Source organism: Sinocyclocheilus anshuiensis, unplaced genomic scaffold (genome assembly GCF_001515605.1).
Source record: "Sinocyclocheilus anshuiensis isolate Anshui unplaced genomic scaffold, SAMN03320099.WGS_v1.1 scaffold936, whole genome shotgun sequence".
In the NCBI taxonomy this organism is placed as follows: Eukaryota; Metazoa; Chordata; class Actinopteri; order Cypriniformes; family Cyprinidae; genus Sinocyclocheilus; species Sinocyclocheilus anshuiensis.
In genome coordinates, this window is record NW_015552621.1 from 114,461 (window position 1) to 136,356 (window position 21,896).

Genomic DNA, 21,896 nt, shown 5'->3' on the forward strand with positions numbered 1-21,896 from the left:
GTTTGCTTTCGTCTGACGCTAAATAAAATAAATAAAAATTAGTTGTTATATATCTACCCTCTGAGAAGAAAACCCATATGTGTGTTTATGTGCTTTACAGTAACTACCTGTAACGTAGAAAATACACTGTAAAATAATCTCTCGTGCTATGATATGAATAATAGGATGGCCATAAACCTTTTTTCTTAAAATTGATTAGAAAATGTTTTTATGAACTTACATATGTTCTCTGTCGTTTTCAGTCCAGGACGAGTAAGGTGAGACGGAGAAGGGGTCCTCTGGAGAATGGTGCGCGATGCTCTCAGTGTCAATTTCTGGCAAATCTAAAATACTTCTCACAGTGAAACGGAACTTGTTAGAAATAGCCATCTGTAGCGCTGGATTGCTGTTAGTTCCGGGACTGGTTCTCGATCTTGAAGAGCTATCCTCGGTCGCGCAGTGCTGAAGTGATGTGTGCGTTCTCAAGACGCTGCATCCAAGTGACAATGTGTACACTGATGTCGCGGTGTTTATATAAACAGCACTTGGTGGCTGCTTTGAGGCCTCTCCTCTTTATGGGTTCTAAGTACCTCAATGACTCGTGTACTTAAATCCCTGTAATGGTAGGTGTGAACTCGGCAAAGAATAGCCCGTTACTTTCACAATGATGGAGGGTAACACTCTTCATCATTACTGATTCGTCCGAATTCGTGAAAAGTGGGAAACAGATAATGGTAATTGTTGAGGCTGAATCACGTCTTGGGTGGCAAGTGACAACAAGAGCCCTCCCTTCTTCCCCCCCCCCTCAAATAACGGATATTTGCATACAAAGTGATCCATTAGCGTCCCAGAGTTGGTTTACCTAATTCGTTTATTGGGGTATTGTCGTTTATTGCAGGTGTTATTGCACAAACACGGGTTAAATGTACACTCTCTTTAGTACAGTGGGGTGATAGTAATTTCATGGTAATTAAAGGGATAGTTTAGTTTCAGTTACTGGTCCCCATTGACTATATGGAAAGTATGGCGGAAAAAAACACTAAGCAAGTCATTGGGGACCAGCAGGACCTTTAATGAAATGTATATATTCGTGGCTATTGGAAAAGGAGCTTGCCCTTTGTGTACTGTAAAATCACACAAAATCCTTATTGCTTTTTGAAATTGAAAGAATGTTTCCTTACAGCTATATCCGACATTACACTAGAACATTGATATTTATGCTTTTATGTCAGTTGTGTTTAACTTAGCAGGTCATTTCTTCCTAACAAGCGAGAAATCTGAAATAACTACAGAATAAAGAACTTGGGAAAAGATCCAGACATCAAGGAGACAGTAATATTTCGTTATGGACTTTTGCTTACTCCTGCACCTCACCAGTAAGTGCACGATGCATATTATTGGGTTCGGATGATTCCCGAGACTGCCTTAGAGCGCGCTCTGGATGACTGCATAGACCCTCCCAAACAGAGTGGGTATCCGTTCTCGTCTAGTCGTCCTGGGTGGTCGGGCGAAAAAAGGAACACAAATACATGCCAACCAGCGACCGGGAACAAAAGAGGGAAATGTAGCCCCGCGTCCGAGACCCGTTGGAAGCATTTGTTCCAGTCAAGATTTTGCATTTGTTCAGTCCTGAAATAATGCTTGATTGACGCCCCCGCACAATGTCCTTTAACTTTCTTGAATAAATTCGTGCTTGTTTCTTGTTGTCATGGTTTTGAATAGAGCCGAACGTCTAGCTGCTTACCTCTATACTGAATTATTAGTTATGCGTTTTCAAACGGAATTAAAAGACTTTTCGTTTCCATAAAACTTCAAGCTGTCTCCCGATTAATCAGTCTTTTAAAATACGTTTCCATTTATTTAAATAGACTACAACATTTCTCTAAATGTAAAATTACTCTAAATGTAAAATGAGATTTTTATAGGCTAATGATTATTTTTTGTTATACAAGGTTTGATTCTAAATAGCGTTTGCCGGTTAGTAACTGCGACATGCTGCATCCACGTATCGATGTTAACCTGAATAAAGTGAGTCAAAATGTTTGCCAAGCTCTTGGAATTTTGACGCACGCTCTCAGAGAATAAATAACGCCTCGTGTAGGCACACAGTTTAGTTTCTAATGACCTCTCGTATCTCCTTAATCTATTAGACACCCACAGATAGAAGTATGCTTGAGGAAAAGTGTGCACTCTCAAATACCCAAGAGCTCTTCAGTGTCAAATATTTACCCTTGTTGTTTGACTTCTCAAACCCAAGGAGTAAGACAACAAGAATTAGAGAATAATCTACAGAAATAAACATTTCCGCGTGAAAAGCAACCAACAAAAATGAATGTTTTATGAGATTTAAATATGGCTTCGTCGGGGTAAATACAAACTGCAATAATTAAACTCAAAATATCTGATTTAAAATGATATAATTAGGCTGTACGTTAAAACTCTAGCACTTCTGTAAACTCTTTAACAATCTGTACAAGCTTTTTGCAAGACTTTGAGCACATTTACACTAAGAAAATAAAACTGACTGCACTCTGAGTTTTAGTATATCCAATATTCCCAAGTGTTTGTTGCTCAGTTTGCTTTAGATAAATCCTGGTGTCTTGAAAAAGAGTAAAGCCAAATAAACATTAAAAACAAAGAAAAATAAATAAATAAATAAACAATGTAAGTGTTTTCAACAATGTTCATCTAAACCCGTTTCAACTGAAGACAACAATTATTTAAATATGATTTAATATGACTATTTAATATGATCATGTAATATTTATTATGTTATTTAATATTAATTTAACAAGCTTAATTTTAAGGGTCAGGGCAGAAATAGCCCCTTAAACTAACTGCATAATGTAGCAGCCCAAAAAATATTTTGCCATATTAATACTTACAAGGATTCGCCCAAAAATGAATTATTTACTGTAATTTCTTTCCAAACCTGTATGACTTACTTTCTTCTGTGGAACACAAAAGAAGATATTTTGAGAAATGTCTCAGTGTTTTGCACATACAATGAAAAAAAATCTCATACTGTTTTGCAACAAAATGAGGGTGAGTAAATGATGCCAGAATTTTCACTTTTGTGTGAACTTAGAAGACAGAAAGGCATCTGTGATCTTTAAGGTAATGGTCTTCATACAGATCACACACTTACTAGAAATGACATTTGGAACAGTATAAAAAAAATTAGCAAAAAATATTTATGCTATTTTAAGAAAATAAAAAGTTAATATATTTCTGTGTTACTGTGTATCAAGCACTGATTCTAATCCGCACACACACACACACACACACACACACAAAAACACACACAGATTATCCAACAATCTTACACGTTTAAAAAGTATTTCTAATATTTCATGCATCTAGAATCAATTATCAATTACCACAAGTTGAAACACAGAGCTTTAAAACCCAAGAGTTCAACCCTAAAATCAGAAGACAACTGGCTCCGAAACTCATCTACGTAACAAACATTTTCAGGCCAACACTAAAGAAAACATGTAAACCAAACCATAACAACGTAAAACCCAAAACGCCAGAAAGATTTTATCCAAAGTACCTTAACAACTTAACTGAAGATGTATTCCGGATAACCTTTCTCACGCTTATGAGATCTTGAGAACTTGTTGCATATTTCCCAAACCAGCAGCAGGTACGCATACATTCTCCTCACCTTTCACAGCTGGCACAACATTTTAGCATTTTACATTTGCAGTTTACGTAAGCAAATATCACATAGGCCTATAGGCTACTTCAACAACTTAATATTTATTAGGAATGTTTTAATTAAACAAGTATGAACAACTGCAGATCTCTTAAGCACACTCAGGTAATGCACTTGCGCAAATATAGCGCTTGAGTGAGAAAAGACATTCCATTTTGCAAATAAATCTTGCATCTATTCTTCCATCCTCACATCATCAGGAAAGAATAGGGGATGCACCCAGTTAACAGGCAGTGGGCGGTCCGTGGGCGTGTCGTCTGGGGCTGACACGAACTGGCAAGTGTAGCTCATTGCTGTGACAGGTTATTTTAAAAAAGAGGCGAGTCCTGATACGTCTTGCCCAAATTTCCAGTTTCAACAGGAATTAATAGTATTCATTTAAAAAAAAATGTATGTACCCATTTGTCTCTGCTGAATCGTTAAACACCCCAAAACAGATAATTTGAAGTTCCGTCAAACGACTTTGTATTAATTCCAAGCTTAACGATGACCTAGCCAATCGATGCACAGCATTGTACTCAGAGCATTTATAAATCTACAAGGATTTTCAAATGGGCCTATAAATTAAGATGCTTTGGAACATTTCACAACACCATTGGATCAGAACTTTTAAGACATTTTTCGTGCGAGATTAAGAACCTTTGTTCATTTTCCCATTCAGTCATTATGTTATAAAAATGTAATTAACCAGACTGAAAAAAAATATTAGTAGTTTGACAGAAGACATATAGTGCTAGAATAATTAGCTGCCTGTAAATTTATAATGATATAATTCAACCAGACAATCCATGTACTTTTAAGGCTTATTGTAATACGATTCACCTGTTGGGGGTGCTCCAGGACCAGTATTGGGAAACACTGTTGCTGCAGAAGTGGGATCTTCTGTGGTCTTCTACTGTACATCAAACAGGACAATACGACGTACAGTAGATGTGCCAAGTGGATGCTGCACACTGGTGGTGGTTGAGGGGAGACCCCCCCACACACACGATTGTAAAGCGCTTTGGGTGTACAACAATACACAATAAAGCGCTATATAAATGCATAATTAATTAATTCATTAATTAATTCAGTAAATAATGTTCTTCTGTATAACCCTGTGGTAAGGCATGATGAGTTTAGTTTTTAGTTTTAATCTTTTGCTTGCTTACTTGTATATTGCAAGTACATAAAAAAAAAAATAAAAATGCTTGGTTAAAAACAACCCATGCGCTCATGGGTGAAATATGGACAAACCCAGCGATTGGGTTGTTTTGATTGGGTTAAATGTTTAATCCAACCTTCTGAGTAGTTTTATTTAACTCAACTATTGCTTAAAAATTACTATATTACTTGCTTAAAATTAACCCAAAATAGGTTGGAAATTAACACTTATTAATATGTTCAATAAATGAACATCTATTAATGTTGAATAAATAATAAACATTTTTAATCGCTTATTAATAAATGTTCACCTTTTGATTATTGCTGATGCCTCTAGCAATTATGTGTCTGATTTTTAATTTATAACCTATTTTGGGTTTATTTTAAGTCAGCCATATAGTATTTTTTAACAATATTTGAGTTAAATAAACTACCTAGAAGGTTGGGTTAAACATTTAACCCAACCATTTAACCCAACTGCTGGGTCAAAACAGGTGAACATGTTCCCGGATCAACGTCCTTGTTGATCCTGGAACAACATCCCAATCAACCAGATTTGAGGAACAAGTTTACAGGAAATGTCAGTTTTTAGGCTTACAACAAGGGTTAGGTGCTTCTACACCTCTGTTATTCAGCTGTCATTTCCCTCTGATTTTAGGGATAAATTATGGGTAGGGTTAGGTTTAGGGGTAGGAAAACAATCGTGTTAGGTCTATGTTATTTGACAGTAATGTTGTCCCAGGATCAACAAAAGATGGTGATCCAGGAACATGTCTGACTTGGCAAAATCACAGCGACCGTCAAAACAACCCAGTCTATACCCAGCGCTGGGTTGTATTTAACCCAGCAGTTTTTAGAGTGCATGCATAGGCTACTGCAAGTATATATATGCTTGTATATTTTTTTTCTTCCGCAAATTATGTAAACTGTATGTTCAGAATATGACAGCAGGGAGAATTCGGGTACAGTGGGTTAAGGTGAACATGTACAATACTCTTTTTCTCATCCATGTACTAGCGAAAAGTGAACAGCAGAGGGAGTTACTTCCCCATCATTGTCTCACCCTGAAGACGTTAAATGGAACAGCTAAGATCGCAATGGAAAGTTTTCTGATGCGACAATGAAGAGGTTCAATAAAGTAGAAACTGAGGCATGCCACTTTTTTTTTTTTTTTGAAGAATGTCAAAATTACACCACCATGCCTCTGCAACCAAATTCAAAATCATAATTGATTTGTTCTTGATGATCTTGGTACAAACGTAAAGAGAAGTTGGAAATTAAAGTAAATAAATAATTAAAAAAATATATAAATAAATAAATAAAAAATAAGGAAGTACAACATTTTAAATTTGACTGTGGGATAGGCCTACAACATTTTCAGCAGCTGAATTAAACAGTAGTCCGTGTATTCAATATATGACAGCAGGGAGAATTCGGGTACAGTGGGTTAAGGTGAACATGTACAATACTCTTTTTCTCATCCATGTACTAGCGAAAAGTGAACAGCAGAGGGAGTTACTTCCCCATCATTGTCTCACCCTGAAGACGTTAAATGGAACAGCTAAGATCGCAATGGAAAGTTTTCTGATGCGACAATGAAGAGGTTCAATAAAGTAGAAACTGAGGCATGCCACTTTTTTTTTTTTTTTGAAGAATGTCAAAATTACACCACCATGCCTCTGCAACCAAATTCAAAATCATAATTGATTTGTTCTTGATGATCTTGGTACAAACGTAAAGAGAAGTTGGAAATTAAAGTAAATAAATAATTAAAAAAATATATAAATAAATAAATAAAAAATAAGGAAGTACAACATTTTAAATTTGACTGTGGGATAGGCCTACAACATTTTCAGCAGCTGAATTAAACAGTAGTCCGTGTACAATAGGCTATATGAAATATAGAATGAAAACGTTCGTGTTAATTTTTGATGTATTAGGGTGAACTATGTTGGAATGCAATCTTTAATGCTAATCAAATACAGGTGGAGAAACTAAAAGCTGTCGATGTGATCGATGCTTAAAACCATCATAAATATTGTTGGTTTTGTCCCTCTAAATCCCGAAATGGCCCCAAAACACCCATCGTTAATCTGCGAAAGTCCTCATTACGGTCGGATTTAAGTTACAGGAGCAGTCAACATTTCAGAGGTGTTAACTTGCAAAGCAGTTTTACAGTGTCAATTCCATTTGGTAGATAAAAGTTATGGTTATCAGTTGATCCTTTTAAATTTTAAATAATACTTTTTAATTGAGTAATGTAATCCAGAAAATTGTATATACATTTTATACAATTAATAATTTATGCAACAACGTACTCTTATCTATAAAACGTAACTTAAACTTTTTAGAATCTTATAGCAATTAGATTTTTACTCAGTAACAACTTAGATAATTGATTGGTTTATTGTAGCTTATTTTTTAAATTATTATCAAAAAAAGTGAATCTCTTGTGAAAGTGAAAGTGACCATATAGAAAAACTGGGCCCACGATTCTCAGCGTCCTTGTGACTCATCTGGAAAGTCCACGGTTGGCCTAACCGATAACTCTGTTTTTTTTTTCTAGAGACATCTTTTTCTCGTTGTAGCCCCCGAAGAAGGGGCGGATTTAGTGAATTGGGGGCCCCAGGCAAAATATAGATCAAACTTGAGGCTCCTTTTTTTGTTGTGATGCTTGCTGCTGCACAATGGTGCCCATAGTTGTATCCAGTGTTCATACATTTTTCATGTACATGTTATAATGGCTTTCTGTTGTAGACCACGAAATAGCAATTGATTTACAGTTGAGATACAGGTTAAAAATGAACATTCATTCTCTGCCAGCAGGAGGCGCGTTTGGAACGTCAGAAATATAGCGGTTTCTCTGGTAACGGCTTTAGCTCCGCTCGTATACGTGACTTTATAAGATAAAATGAAAATGCCATCAAAACTTTCCTGATGGCAGTCAGTTCCCTTCAGAGATTCATTCATATAAAAACTTGAATTAGTGAGAATGAGAAAAGTGCCCTGATGAGTTACCAGCGTGTGCCTGGGCTCAACCCATTGCCTAAACTCTCCAAAAGGCTCATTCTAAACTTTAAAATACATTGAAACATTTAGAATACATTTAATTACAGCTTCAGATGCATGGTATTTTAATTTGCTACAAGCAGGATACACAAGAAGCACGACTGTTGTCGTGGTAATAAACACCGTAAACAGCAACCATTCGCGTGCCCGCGCTTAATGTGCATCTCGTATATGAAAAGCATTTTAGGGGGCCCTTGTCTTTTGGGGGCCCAAGACGGTCGCCGACCTTTGACTAATGGGTAAGTCCGCCCCTACCCCGAAGCCTATTGTTTTGATTTAGGCAATGACAATTGACTGACACCCAAATTAAAATGACACATTCACATAGCCTAATCTTACCATAGAATTATTACGATGATGAGTTATGAATGACACGAGTTAGACTGATGCTGTAATAGCCTAATGATAAACAGGAACTTTTTGTAAAGATACGCAATAATTACCTCTCTAACATCAGACTTTTGTCTTTTCGGGGAATAGATTAATTAGCTTATTGCATAACTAGATCATAAGCAAAAATATGTAGGCTACCTTAATTAAATAAAAAATAAAAAACTTTGAACCATTCAAAACCTAAAGAAACATCAAGCCAATCAATTATCTAGATTTTTCTAGAGAATTTCCGTAAGAAAACATGTTTAAATTGCAAGCACAATGTCAAGTCAAATGCAGTTTTGTATATTGTATAAAGTTAAAAGCATATTGTTGGCTGCATTTCCTCCTAAAATCATAGTTCGTTTGCGCCGATTAAACATAAATGTATCACCATCATCTTGAAATAGTCAAGAAAAATCTTCTTTATACAATACTCTTCCTTAACTATATATAAACTAAGACAATTTGAATTTCTACTCGACGGTTCACTTCACTCGCCATTTAGAATCACCCGAACAAACTCTTCTGTCTCTTGAAAGTTTAATAGATAATCTATCTACATCCAATTACAAGAAGGCCAAGCAATTATAATGACTCTATGACAATTGCTTGTCAAATGACCATGCAAAACTATAACCATTTTCCCTCGGTGAGATAGTAGGCTATATAATATGTCTGGGCTGTCTTTGAAAGCTATTTTCATCACAAACCCGAACTAATGTCCCAGGCAGAAACAACCGAGACGAGTATATAAATAAAGATATGTTAGTGACCGCAGCGAATGTTTCTTCAGAGGTGGGTAAACACTTGGAGTCTCCGCTGGTATGATACACGAAACAATTACATTGGTCTAATGCCTAAAAAGTGGATGACACTGACTCGAACCATGCACGTTCCGTTCCGTGTTTATGAACAAGAAGCCCATGCCAGAAGATACATGTCCAAGACCGTATCAAAACACTGTCGTAGCCCCTCAAGTAAGCCCCAAACAATGGAACTTTTCGATTATTTTATTAGTTAATGTAAATACTCCCCTGCATGCTCGTCGCAGAATCACATATTTTCTTTTGCGTTCATCCGTCACGTTTTAGGAATATCTTCTCATCATGGCCCCCCACAGTTGGAAACATATAGAATGATGGCATTGGCTTTACGCTAAAGAACATAGAGTAGAGGAGATTATTGAAATCATTGCCACATTCAGTGTTCTCTTAATTTCTGGTCCTGAAATTCTTTGAGCGTGCTTCTTAAAACGAGATTAACGTACAAAGTCATTACTATCAGAGGGTCAGATGCTTTCGAGAGTAATGAGCTCATGGCAGCTGAGATGTGTGTAATGAGTCAAAACAAACTTCTGACTTCCACCCTCTCGGACCATGTGTGCGACCAGTCTTTAAGATGAAGCGTATCAAACTCAAATGTTTTGTTAAATAATAATAATAATAATTATTATTATAATGATTATTATTAATAATAACTTTAAAGCGCTGTTTTTCTGTTGACCACACAAGCGACATTTTTATAATACATGTATAATAATATTTAATAAGAATAATAATTTTATACATGCAGATGTTTTTTTTTCCAAGTATGATAGGATGATGCAATGCTTTTGCGACTAAAAAGACCATTTTTGAGCTGTGAGCTGCACTTGTGATTCTCGCGCACTTTTCCGAATGAAAAAAAAGTTCGAGCTGTGGTCTGAAATGAACACAAATGATGGTTGGGGTGTGTCATAGAGAAATATAACCCATCATTTGAATGAAAGATATTCCAGCTCGTTCAATCTATAAAACATTCAACGCAGACATACTGAGAACCATATAGCCTAGAAAAAAATGTAGATTATTGTATTTATTAATGATGCGTGCTGGTCAGATGCGTCACGTGGAGTGCTGACATCTTTTGACTTAAACTGACGAGCTGTCAAGTTTATATAATCCTATAGAGATGGTTCACCCAAAAATGAAATTCTGTCATCATTTACTCATCGTCATGTCATTCCAAACCTGCATGACTTTATTTCTTATGTGGAAAACAAAAGAAGATATTTTGAGGAATGTCTCAGTGTTTTGTTTGTCCATAAACATAAATGTCAATGGTACCAAAACTGTTTGGTTACCAACATTCTTTAAAATATCTTCTTTTGTGTTCCGCAGAAGAAAAAAAGTCAAACAAGTTTGTAACGACATGAAGGTGAGTAAATGATGACAATTTTCTTTTTGGGGGTAAACGATCCATTTAAATCTTCAAAAGAAAACACAGAACGTCATAGAAATAAATATTATTATTCTGACCGGTCTGTGCAGCCCAAGCTCAAAGTAAACTGCATGGCTGTGTACTCTCATCCGAGACACCCATCTTCATCAGCTCCATTCCAGCATAACCGGCGATTATTAAGCAATAGCTACGATGCAGAACAAATTCACCATATTATAATGTCTAATAACTAATAACAAACAAAGAAATTACAAACAAGAAACGATGCCAGAAATTATGCATTTACATAATTATACACCGGCTTCCTAACATGAAATAGAAATGTGCGCTTTCGTATTATAGTAGTCTATTATATAGAAATGATAAATAAACGAATAATGTAAAAATGATTCAAATTGGTTAATAGCGTTTCTAATTTGGGTCTTATTAGGTATCCTATGCAAATATTCCATTAAATCTCCCATTCTAAAACAACAGCATACAATAATAAAGGTAGGCTATATATATATATATATATATATACTTTTTTTTTTCAATTACTCTATTCCTACGTGATTCAATACTGTCATTGCTGCTATCGTAATCATACTACATTTATGATTATATATTTCATTCGTGGACAAGAAGTTCATGGTGTCTTGGAAAGCCACTGTAGAGTCTAATATCATGTGGGTCTCCCACGCAAAGGCTGAACGTGTAGCAGAAGCAGGCTGCCTTTCACATCAGTCTTCACACCTCATTAACGCACCCCTTTCTCTATCTTTCGGTGGTCAGTTAGTGCGCTATAGATTTATGCTCTCTTTCTGCAAGGATAGCAATAGACGCACGAAAACAGTAAATGCAGCGAGTAAACTAAACCTACATTAAAATGCTTTGAGATATCCCAACAGTTAATCTGGAGAATAGTCATCGTATTTTTTCCTTCAATATATGCTTCTCCAGAGACACTTCACCTAAACACAGCAATCAGGTTTAATCAACTGTCTTTCGTAGTTTCGTAGTTCTCTAGTCCGCGTTTGTTTTGTCCCCTCACCCGGCTGAAGCCACAAACAAGCCAAACCTATAATGTTTACTTTGGAGGCAGTTCTTCAGAAATTAAGAGTCTGATTTGAATAATGCAAATGTGTTGAATCTCCCTCAGATCGATTAGAAACATAGTTATTTGGGAGATTTAAGGCATCTCAACTAATAGGAATCGTTTTAGTGAGTAGCGACACAGAGGAGATGGGCCTTAAAAACCAGCCCAGATGAAAACATACTGCTATGGTTCTTATATGTGACAGAGAACGTCAAACATGCGATAGGAGCATCGTAAATTAATTACTTTTTTGGACAATGCTAAAATGCACATAAAGCATAATTGAACACCAATTAATTTTTTTTTATCCACGTGACGTTTCTGAAACGGATACAAAAATAGCTACTCTATAGCCTAAGCTTCGAGATTCGAACTAAGAGTAAAGCCCGCAGTGAGATTTCAGATGGAAATAGCTTACTCTGAACGGTAAGAGAAAACCAAACGCTGATAGGGGAAAACATGAAAGGGCTCAAGGCTCTTGAGTAAACAGGAAACAACATTACAAATAGCGTGCCACTATCTTTGCCTTGGCTGTCATATAGTGTTCAAAAAGGCCCGAGCGCAGCTAAACAATACCATTACACCTGACACCTTTAAAGGGTTTTCAAATCCTGTAGGCCTCAACATAAAACGTATCATATACTAACAAATATATTTAATAACACATGTATACATGCCCACACCTATTAACATAAAAACATGATATAGCCTAATAATAGGCTACACGTTTTTTTTTAAGATAAACGTTTCATAACCTATGTGTACCGACCAATTAGAAAACATGATAATTAAAACGGTCAAATAATTTATTGATTAAATATATACCTCTTTAACATTAGGTCGGTTTGTTATTGATGTTATTAATGATGACTCACATTTATTGGTATCCTCAGCATCAAACATACACCGGACTAGTTTGTTTACCCTTTTCAACAAATAAGTCGTCGCCACTTTTACTTTACTTCACTTGGAATCATGATCAATTGAAAATAAAAGTTTAAAAGAATCTCATTTATGGCCTTGTCGAATTCTTAATATTTTCGCACGAGGGACTACATTGTGACAGAAACGTCAATGTCTTATGAAGAGTTCATACAAAATAACTTATTTTGTTATTGTATGTAAAGCATCAACGCTTTAGAGTTTAATTTAAAATAAAGCTAAATAAAAAACGTTAGCATAAAAGACCTGTTGGGACTGTTCCATGGTCATCTATATATATTTTTTTCTTTTTCAGTCCGAAAACAGCACGCCTAAACGTTGGTTCTGGAACTATACGACAAAATTAAAATGCATTTGTAAAGATGTCGTTTTTAGTAATTATTACACGAACCACTTAACAAATTAACGCGTATTAAGTGCAATTTAAATGACATCAGGATAAATCACAGGGCCCCTGTTAAAAAAAAAAAAGTAGGCTACTGACCCGCAAATTTCTCCCAGTTTTAGTCAACGAAATAATTAGAATTTATGCTTATGAAACAAAATTACAGTGCAATGTTTCAAACACTTACCATTCTTAGATCTGTCTAAAAAGAAAACCAACACTCGGGTAACCCTGTCCACTAGTTCAAAAGCGAGAGGGGAATCTTACGGCAGTGCAAACGCCTGCCATGTCAAACTGGTCAACCAATAGAAAAAGAACTTGGAAGAAACGCGCGGTTTGATTGGCTGGCAGCACCTCGCTTTGGAGACGCGTGTAAAGGGCCAGCCCATCATTTTCTACGATTGAAATGTAAGCCTGTGCTCCCTGCCATCAGGAAACAGAAGGCGATTTTTCCTCTCTTGCAACTAATCGGTATCGCATCCGTCTCGGACGCTTCATTTTCATTCACATCGGCTTAATTGCAATAAAGACCAGCTAAACTGGACTCGGAACAGGTCAGAAAGGGACATCATAGTGAAGTTTCTTTTTTCATCGGGAGGCTAAACGCAATGGGTAAGATCCAAATTTCATGTTTTAACACACATGGGAACGGGCATGCATAAACACTTTTGGGGGGAAAATGGGTTAGACAATTTAGTAATGTATGGTGCAGGTCTCGACTCAAACTTTAAATCGACTGATGCTTTAACGGTCATTTCGGGAAAAAGAATGGTACTTTGCCGCGAATGAGCTTAATCGCGTCCAGAACTAGGCTACTCAATGTGCAATTTCGTTTATTATGACCTAACGTTACGTGTTAAAGAATGTAATAATCTTGTGTTTTTTTTCTGTTTAAATAGCCTAATTTGTAGAGTGACTTTTATGCAACAAACTAAAACATAAAACTGAACATCAACTGCAATCTTTGATTCAATGCAATTATAAACAGCAGATAAAGAGTCATCTTATACTGAAACATTTATGCACAAGTTTTTTTGTTTCAGACGCGGTTCAGGGGCTGGTAAAAAATCTGATGTTTTATGCAATCCTTTTTTCTTCATATATCTGCATCACTAGAGCCAGCCTTTGGGGAGGTGAACCAGCTAGGCGGTGTTTTTGTGAACGGAAGACCCCTACCCAATGCCATCCGACTCAGGATAGTAGAGCTGGCCCAGTTTGGCATCAGGCCTTGCGACATCAGCAGGCAGCTCCGCGTCTCTCACGGCTGTGTGAGCAAGATTCTGGCTCGGTACAACGAAACCGGCTCAATACTTCCAGGCGCAATTGGCGGCAGTAAACCCAGGGTCACGACCCCAACCGTGGTCAAGCACATTAGGACTTACAAGCAACGGGACCCCGGCATTTTCGCTTGGGAGATTCGAGACAGACTGCTTGCGGACGGTGTGTGTGATAAATTCAATCTGCCCTCTGTAAGCTCGATCAGTAGGATTCTCCGCAACAAGATCGGAAATCTGTCTCAACAGAACCAGTACGAGTCGAGCAAACAGGGCCCTCATCCTCAGCCTCAACCCACCCTATCTTACAACCACCTGTACTCGTATCCAACTCCGATCGCAGCCACTGGGACTAAAGTACCAACTCCGCCTGGCATGCCCACTCTTCCTGGACACATGGCAATGCATAGGATATGGCCTTCCTCTCATTCTGTTACAGATATTCTGGGCATTCGATCAATAACGGAGCAGCAAAGTAAGCATCCTCTCAGTTTTTGGTAAAAGAAAGTCCTTGTCCGTGTGAGTGCGTGTGGGGGCATGCGAAAAGACACTGTTCTCAGGCCTGTCAAAAGTGTGTTTTGTGTGTGTGTGACTGTGTGTGCAACAGAGAAAAAAAGTAAAAGATAAGTTCTGGTAGTGATGGAAGGGCCAAAACGTAAGAACATTAAGATATTCAAAGTCTATCATTTTTTATTTGACATAAATATTTTATTTATCATGTATCGGAAGGTCCTCAAGAGAAAGTAAAAAAGGCAAACAATTTTTTACAGCGAGGTGAGATGATACAAACAGCGTGATGGAATTTGTGCAGAAGCCCCACGGTTGCATTGAAACAGATGGTTAAAGTTTTAAGTTTTAAAAAAGTTTTTTTTTTTGTAATAATTAGGCAGCGGATGTGGAATATTTTGGACAACGAAGACTTCGGCGCAGCAGAGCAAAAAATAAATAAAATTAGGTGTTCGCAGTTTGTTACAAAACTAGGCCAACATTTACCTCTCAACTCATTTTAACTCCTCACAAAACAATTTAAGTTTACTTGCAAATGTCTACACAGCAATGTTGTGCTTTTCAGTAGGCCTAACCATCTTGAATTCACGCCGAAAGCTTTTTACAATTAATGTCACGATTTCTTTTAAGCAATATAGGTGGATATTAAATGAATTTAAGAGACGTCGATTTTATGGAAACTGAATCACACGTAATACATCTATTTAAAATCGGTTTGTCTGTTCTCTGTGGTGTGTTTGCACAGTAAAGTGTGAAGGCCGCAGCCTGTCCTATTTAATTGTAGTTATTTGCCTGTTTTCAAGGGCAATGTTGACAATAATGTTTCAAACGCAGAGGAGGATTTAGGCGGCCTTTATAAACCATTAATGCATTTCCAAATTATTAGCAGATGTTTAGGGAAGCTTTTGAAAACTTAAAAGTATGATGTTGGCTACACTCGATAAGGTGTAGCGTGCAACCATTTCACCACAACATTAATGAAGCAAACACCAAAAAACATCCACAAACACATATCTTCGAGGACGGTTTGACAGGAAGAATGTGTACCGCGAACTTTTGGACAGTTTGTTATTGTTTAGAGCCCCCCCCCCCCCCCCTTCTCTCATGCACACATAGACACTAATAGTTGTTCATGCTCAGACGACATCTGCATCTGTCTTCATGCTAAGCATGCATTTTAATTAAATTTGGTCGTTGTAACTGTAGATTTGTTTACCCTATTCGACCTTTTTAAAATAAAAGACCAACTAAATTGATCTCCTATACAACCGATTTGCACTAAGCTCCAACAAAATATGGCAACGTTATGGTGAATTCCTGTTTATACGTTGTGAAACGATACAAAGACACACAGATTCCGTGAAGGCAGGGGGATAAAACTACTTTGTGGCCCTCTCAGGTTACAACACTGGTGGGCTTGCTTTTCCAATTTCAAACTTTAGGAACCGTGTATAATATAATATCCATCAGGCAAAAAGGGGAAACGGTTAAAGTAAATCGAATTTGTCCTCCCAGGAAGACTCTGGGTAAATGCTCCGAAGGACTCCATGACACTGTAAGCTTCATCTGATGAATTAACTACATAAATCCAAATTTTGATATCTTTTCCGCATCTTCGATGCAGAAAGAAAGATCTTATATGTGCTACGGTATAAGAACATCATATATTTTCTTTATTTGATTTAAAACATGCTAACATTACGTCATTATGATCATAAATTGCTCATGAAAAACGTGTTTGAGCTTTTTTTACGGAATAGAGTGCATACACGTGACACACCATTTGCACAAAGGGGAAACGGTTAAAGTAAATCTAATTTGTCCTCCCAGGAAGACTCTGGGTAAATGTTCCGAGGGACTCCATGACAGTGTGCTTCATCTGATGAATTAACCACATAAATTCAAATGTTGATATCTCTTCTGCATCTTCGTTTGAACAGAAAGATCGCATATATGCGACGTGTAAGGGCATCATACATTTTATTTAATTTAAAAACATGCTATAGCCTACGTCATTATGATCGTAACTTGCTTATAAAATACGTGTTTGAGCCTTTTTTGCGGTAAAGGCTGCACACGCTGTTTATAGCCTATATATATATATATATATATATATATATACACGACATATATACGTGAGACACCATTTTTTGTGTGTTTAGTGAGTATGGTGAGTTTGAGATGGTTGGCAGTGCAGCAGACTGTAGCTACTGAATAAGTTCTTCTTGTGGCAGTTCTACTCCCCACGCTTGTCCTGTCTGACTCCAGTCTTCCATGTCTCTGTTTTGCCTCCCAGTTTGTGACAGTCCGTCCTTTCCCAGCGCCAAACTAGAAGAATGGAGAGCTATTAACAGGAGTAATTTTTCACCAGCGAATTCTCCACTAGTCAATGGTGTGGATAAGCCTCACTTAGAACCTGAAGCAAAATACACACAGGTAAAGAAGCCTCCCATGTAAATAGTAAAACCAATCAAATCCAATCTGGAAGGAAAAAAAGAAAAGAAAAAGAAAACCTGATTCAGCAAATTAATAGTAAAAATTCCATAACTTTTTTTCTCTCAATTCCGTGTGTGTATGTGTGTGTAATAGAGTATGTATGCGAGTGTGTTTCTTTGGCGTGGGCGGGCATATGAGGCCTTGTGCAGAGTGTGGGTCCCTGAGTTTCATTTTCTTAATAAGAAGTATTTACAAATTACATACAGTATCTCACGTTTTAATTGTAATAAAATGAACAACAATATTTAGCCTAATGGTGTCTGTTTTCGCACAGCTGTTAATGTGCATGACTACGAAGCCTTTTGTACAGTGTTTATGCGTGCAATACCCTCGAATCAAAATGTATTCATATTAGTCGATACTTTTTTAAAGAGCGTAATACTGAGTGAAATACTATGACAAATAAATTTGTAATAAACGTTTTGATCTAATATTTTGAATAGTTTTTAAACATTTAACCAATATTCTTTCCTGATTAAGAAACTTGAATTACTTGAATTATGCTTTTTACTTGTCATAAACGTGTATTTCACTTCATAGTCAAAATATGTTTTTCTATGATTTAACGATTTTTTTTTTTCAGAAGAAAATGATTTTGTCTAGATAAATGATTTATGATTTCTATGTAACATGCGCATATCCCAAATGAGCCGAAGATAAAACAGAACAACAATAAGGTTAAATATTTTTATGATTAATTATTATGTAGTTATAATAATATTTTTTTGCACGATTATCGAAGTCTTATCAGTTACTTATTGTCTTTCATTAAGTCTTTAAACATTTGCTTTACATATATGTAAAATATAAAAATCAATAAATAATTATTAAAAGTGGTTATCTTTGTTTTTAATGCGCATTTACATTTGACGCCACCGCTCCTTAGTCAATAAATATGCATTCTATTATACTTTAATAAACACGTGTATTACAAATTATTTATATTCGCCCAATCTTATATTCACCACAAACTTTTGGATTGCTAAACCCCTTACCTGTTTTACATTAGAGCAATACTCGGATAGATATTACCATCATCATTTTCAGTATTTTTATTATTAATATGCTATTATGGAAACCCCTTTGGCTCGTGGCTGGTTGTTCTGCACACTGCTGTTACACACGTAAACGCCGTACCGACATGTAAAAGACAATTGTTTTTATATTTGTCAAGAAACTCCTGCACCAGTATCTGGATGCTCATGCGCTTGAATGAGGGGAATGAGAGGGGAGAGTGTGAGCGGATAAAGCGCGTGCCATCCGGTGCAGACGCTCGAATTATTTATTCGCGCACTGCTGGGCAGCAACAAACAGATTGACTAATCGTTTGTTGTGGGTCTTAGAGATTTATGTGTCGTGGAATACGATGGAATGCGATGGAATAAATCTTTGTTACTGATGCTGAAACATTGTTTTGGCGTAAAGTACGCGCGTACTGATTGAAACCTAAAAATTAGAGTGTAGTTTGCTTAAGAAATGAAGATTGTAACCTTCGGATAGATGATGAATTATAGCACTAACTACCGAATGTTTGAGTCTGTCATCTTGGATAAATGATCAGATATCACGAGTCAGGCTGGATTACGCAATAAATGAGGACAGAAAATAGATAAATCACTGTGGCTTAAATAAGTTATTTGTATCTGTCAGAAAGCCCTATAAGCTTGAAAAAAGGAAATAAGGAAATAATAAAAACCATGAAGATTCATTGAAAATGAATCGTCATTCACACGACTTTAATGAAAATAGATTATGTTATGCGTCTCTCATAACTGAACTGAATCCATACATTTCATTTAAATTTATTGTGCAGTGAATTAAGGTGTAGGCTGCTAATAAAATATTCAATTTACTGAGCATTATTAGTCGTATTTCGAAAACCTTTGTTTAATCCCAAATGCAAATATTAAATTTAACTATCTTAACCTTAAAGCATAACGCGATATAAGTGTATGTCTATTATTTGAATCCTCTAGACACATCGTGATGACATGGTTCATTAACAAACACAATAGCCTAGATATATATATCATTTAGAGGATAAAAGATGACTAACATTAAGTTTACTTCATTTAATGTTATTGTCTATTATCTATGATGTCGAAAAACGATAATTGAAAAATGATGATCTGTTCATACCTAAAATACAGCTAACGATTGAAAGAAATAATTTAAAAATAAGTTGTCACTTCTTATTTTAATCAACTCCTAAGTGAGACTGCACAAATATTTATTTGGAAATATACCATGCATATACATTAGGCCTATTCTACATCCATTGTAATAAACAACAAAGCACAAATTCTGGTGCAAAATATAACGTATAAGCACAAATACGCTTTTATCTAACATTTTGGAATCAATAGGGCCTATATATTTTTTTTGTCTATTCGCGCAGTGGTTTAGGGCTGATGAATTCCGACGATTGGGTTTTGAGCTCGGTAAATCATAACTCTTTATTAACGATGTGTAGAGAGTACATCAGATCATTAGTAAAATCATACTGAAAGAAGCTAACAAAACAATGTTCAAAACAAATGTTCATCTATAAGCCTGTGTGTCACATACTTTACGCCGGTAGGTTGTATAGAGTGTCCGAAAAAAATAAAAAATATAATCCATGTGAATTCTGCATTAGAAGTGTAACATTTTTAAAGTTTCTCTTTTTAATGTAAAGCTTGACCCAAATGTCTGCTATAGCTTTTAACTTCATTTTCGTTTTTGTTTTATTAGTTCGTGCAGGACTTGAATCATACAACGAAAGATAGATCGTTGCAGAATGCAAATGGGTTGTTTTCTATGCTGTTTAAGTAATGAATTAAAAATTTAACGAATACCATATACATGTATGTACATGGGTGCACTATAGGGGTCAAGAGTGTGATAATGAGTAAAATTATAGGCAAATCCTAACTCTGCAACAAAGGGGATTTCATCTGTGGAAAACATTTCCAGTAGTCAGAGACCACCCTGCCTTAGAATTTCTTCCTTTATGTTGAAAAGCCTTGGTAAATTCCTCTCATCCTGAACTGATATTGCATTCTGCCAAAGGGTTTCAGACATTCCTGCTCTTGCATTTCCCTCCATATAGCTTTTCCATTTCCATCAAATCTTTTAATATCTTGTCCCTTATCTCCATTCACAGACTCTCCAAGAAAATTCCCATTTCTGTTTTTAACATTCACCTGTCTCTATCTTATCCTCGCTATCGTGATATCTTTATGTTCATCTCAATGGCCATGTGTGGTCTACGGCCAGAAGTCTTATGCTCCCTGCTCTCTGTTTTCAGACGCCGAATGGATTGCCCACAGTGAACAGTTATGTCACAGCTCCCAGCATCCATCCTTACCACCCTCCCACCCAAGTGTCACCCTACATGGGGTACAGCGGCACCACGTCGGCCTATGTGACCGGCCCCACATGGCAGCCGCCCAGTGGCAGTGCTCTCTCTCCCCACAGCTGTGACATCACCACCCAGCTGGCCTTCAAGAGCATGGCTGCCACGCGAGACTCTGTCCATTCGGTTGCCGCCTCGGCCCTGTGACTGTACTAGGAGCACAGGGGGGTCAAAGAGCAGAACGGAAAGACAACAACAGAGAACGAGAGAGATGGGGTAAAACACAACAACTTGGACTTTTTCATCCTGGCTCTCTCTAGATGGACCAATCTTATCGCTTTACAATATTTATAAAAGACTTGTCGGATGAGCCATCTGCAGTTTCTGTATGCCCACATTCTCTTCCTCCATATCAGCATCTCTCACTTGCACAAGACAAAAGAGCAAGAGTGAGGATATGCAAAGGCCGTCCTGTCCGATCTGATTTGAGCAGAGGATTTAGCAGTAAAGAACATCAGCAATGGTGTGCAGTGCACTTGGTCTGATAGTGGTGGGCATTCCTCATGAAATTGCGTCATCACTAGCCTGAGTTAAATTTTGGTGCTTCTCTGTGAATATGTTGTTTCTTGTATGTTTTCAAGAAAATTATTGAATAAGCAAATCTCATGTAAAACAAATGACCAGTTTGCATTTAAATGTTTTTTTCAGGGTGTTGAAAATGGCTAATGTTTAGATGTTCTGCTTTGTTTCTTTTTTTTTTATGTTTTTGATAAAAATCACATTTTCGTCTTTTTGGATACCAGTTTCACTTCACTAAAACTCTATGTCAGAGCTCTTGGGAAAGTTATTACATTTATTTATTAGACTGTAAGGTACGTTGAATGAAGTGCAATTGACACGGCACCAGGGAGAAGAGGCATTATGTGGGACATTGACGCACATTCTAACAGGAGCATTTATTCATGCAACATTAATGATCAGTGAAGCTGCACACCTCCAGACATTGCACAATGAAACTGAATGTATCTTATTAAAAGAGACGTATAAAAAAACAAAAACTGTTGAATATAATTTGTTGCCTACTTTAATTCTGTTGAAAATTGTAATTATATTTCCATAGTCCTACTATATACTATACTATAAATACTAATAATACTGATCTGATAAATACTAATCGTCTCTATTATTACTACTAATTAAAACAATTAAATTAAGTGTACTAATTATAACTACTGTAAATAATAATAGTTTAATATTTATTGTTTAATTATATACTTAAAAACAATCTCTGCTGATGAAATGAAAGATTATAGTTCATCAAAATCCTCATCCCATTAAAAAAAAAACAATGCTTTAGACAATTGTTATTA

At 36.4% G+C, this 21,896-nt stretch overlaps 1 protein-coding gene across 1 annotated transcript; it reads left to right on the forward strand.

Moving 5' to 3' along the window:
- Nucleotides 1-13,362: 13,362 nt before the first annotated feature.
- On the forward strand, nucleotides 13,363-21,120 carry LOC107666242 (paired box protein Pax-9-like). The gene is made up of 4 exons (XM_016457463.1): nucleotides 13,363-13,524; nucleotides 14,029-14,661; nucleotides 16,990-17,129; nucleotides 20,479-21,120. The coding sequence occupies exons 1-4, from the start codon at nucleotides 13,521-13,523 to the stop codon at nucleotides 20,731-20,733; spliced, it is 1,032 nt and encodes a 343-aa protein (XP_016312949.1). The 5' UTR covers nucleotides 13,363-13,520; the 3' UTR covers nucleotides 20,734-21,120.
- Nucleotides 21,121-21,896: the final 776 nt, after the last annotated feature.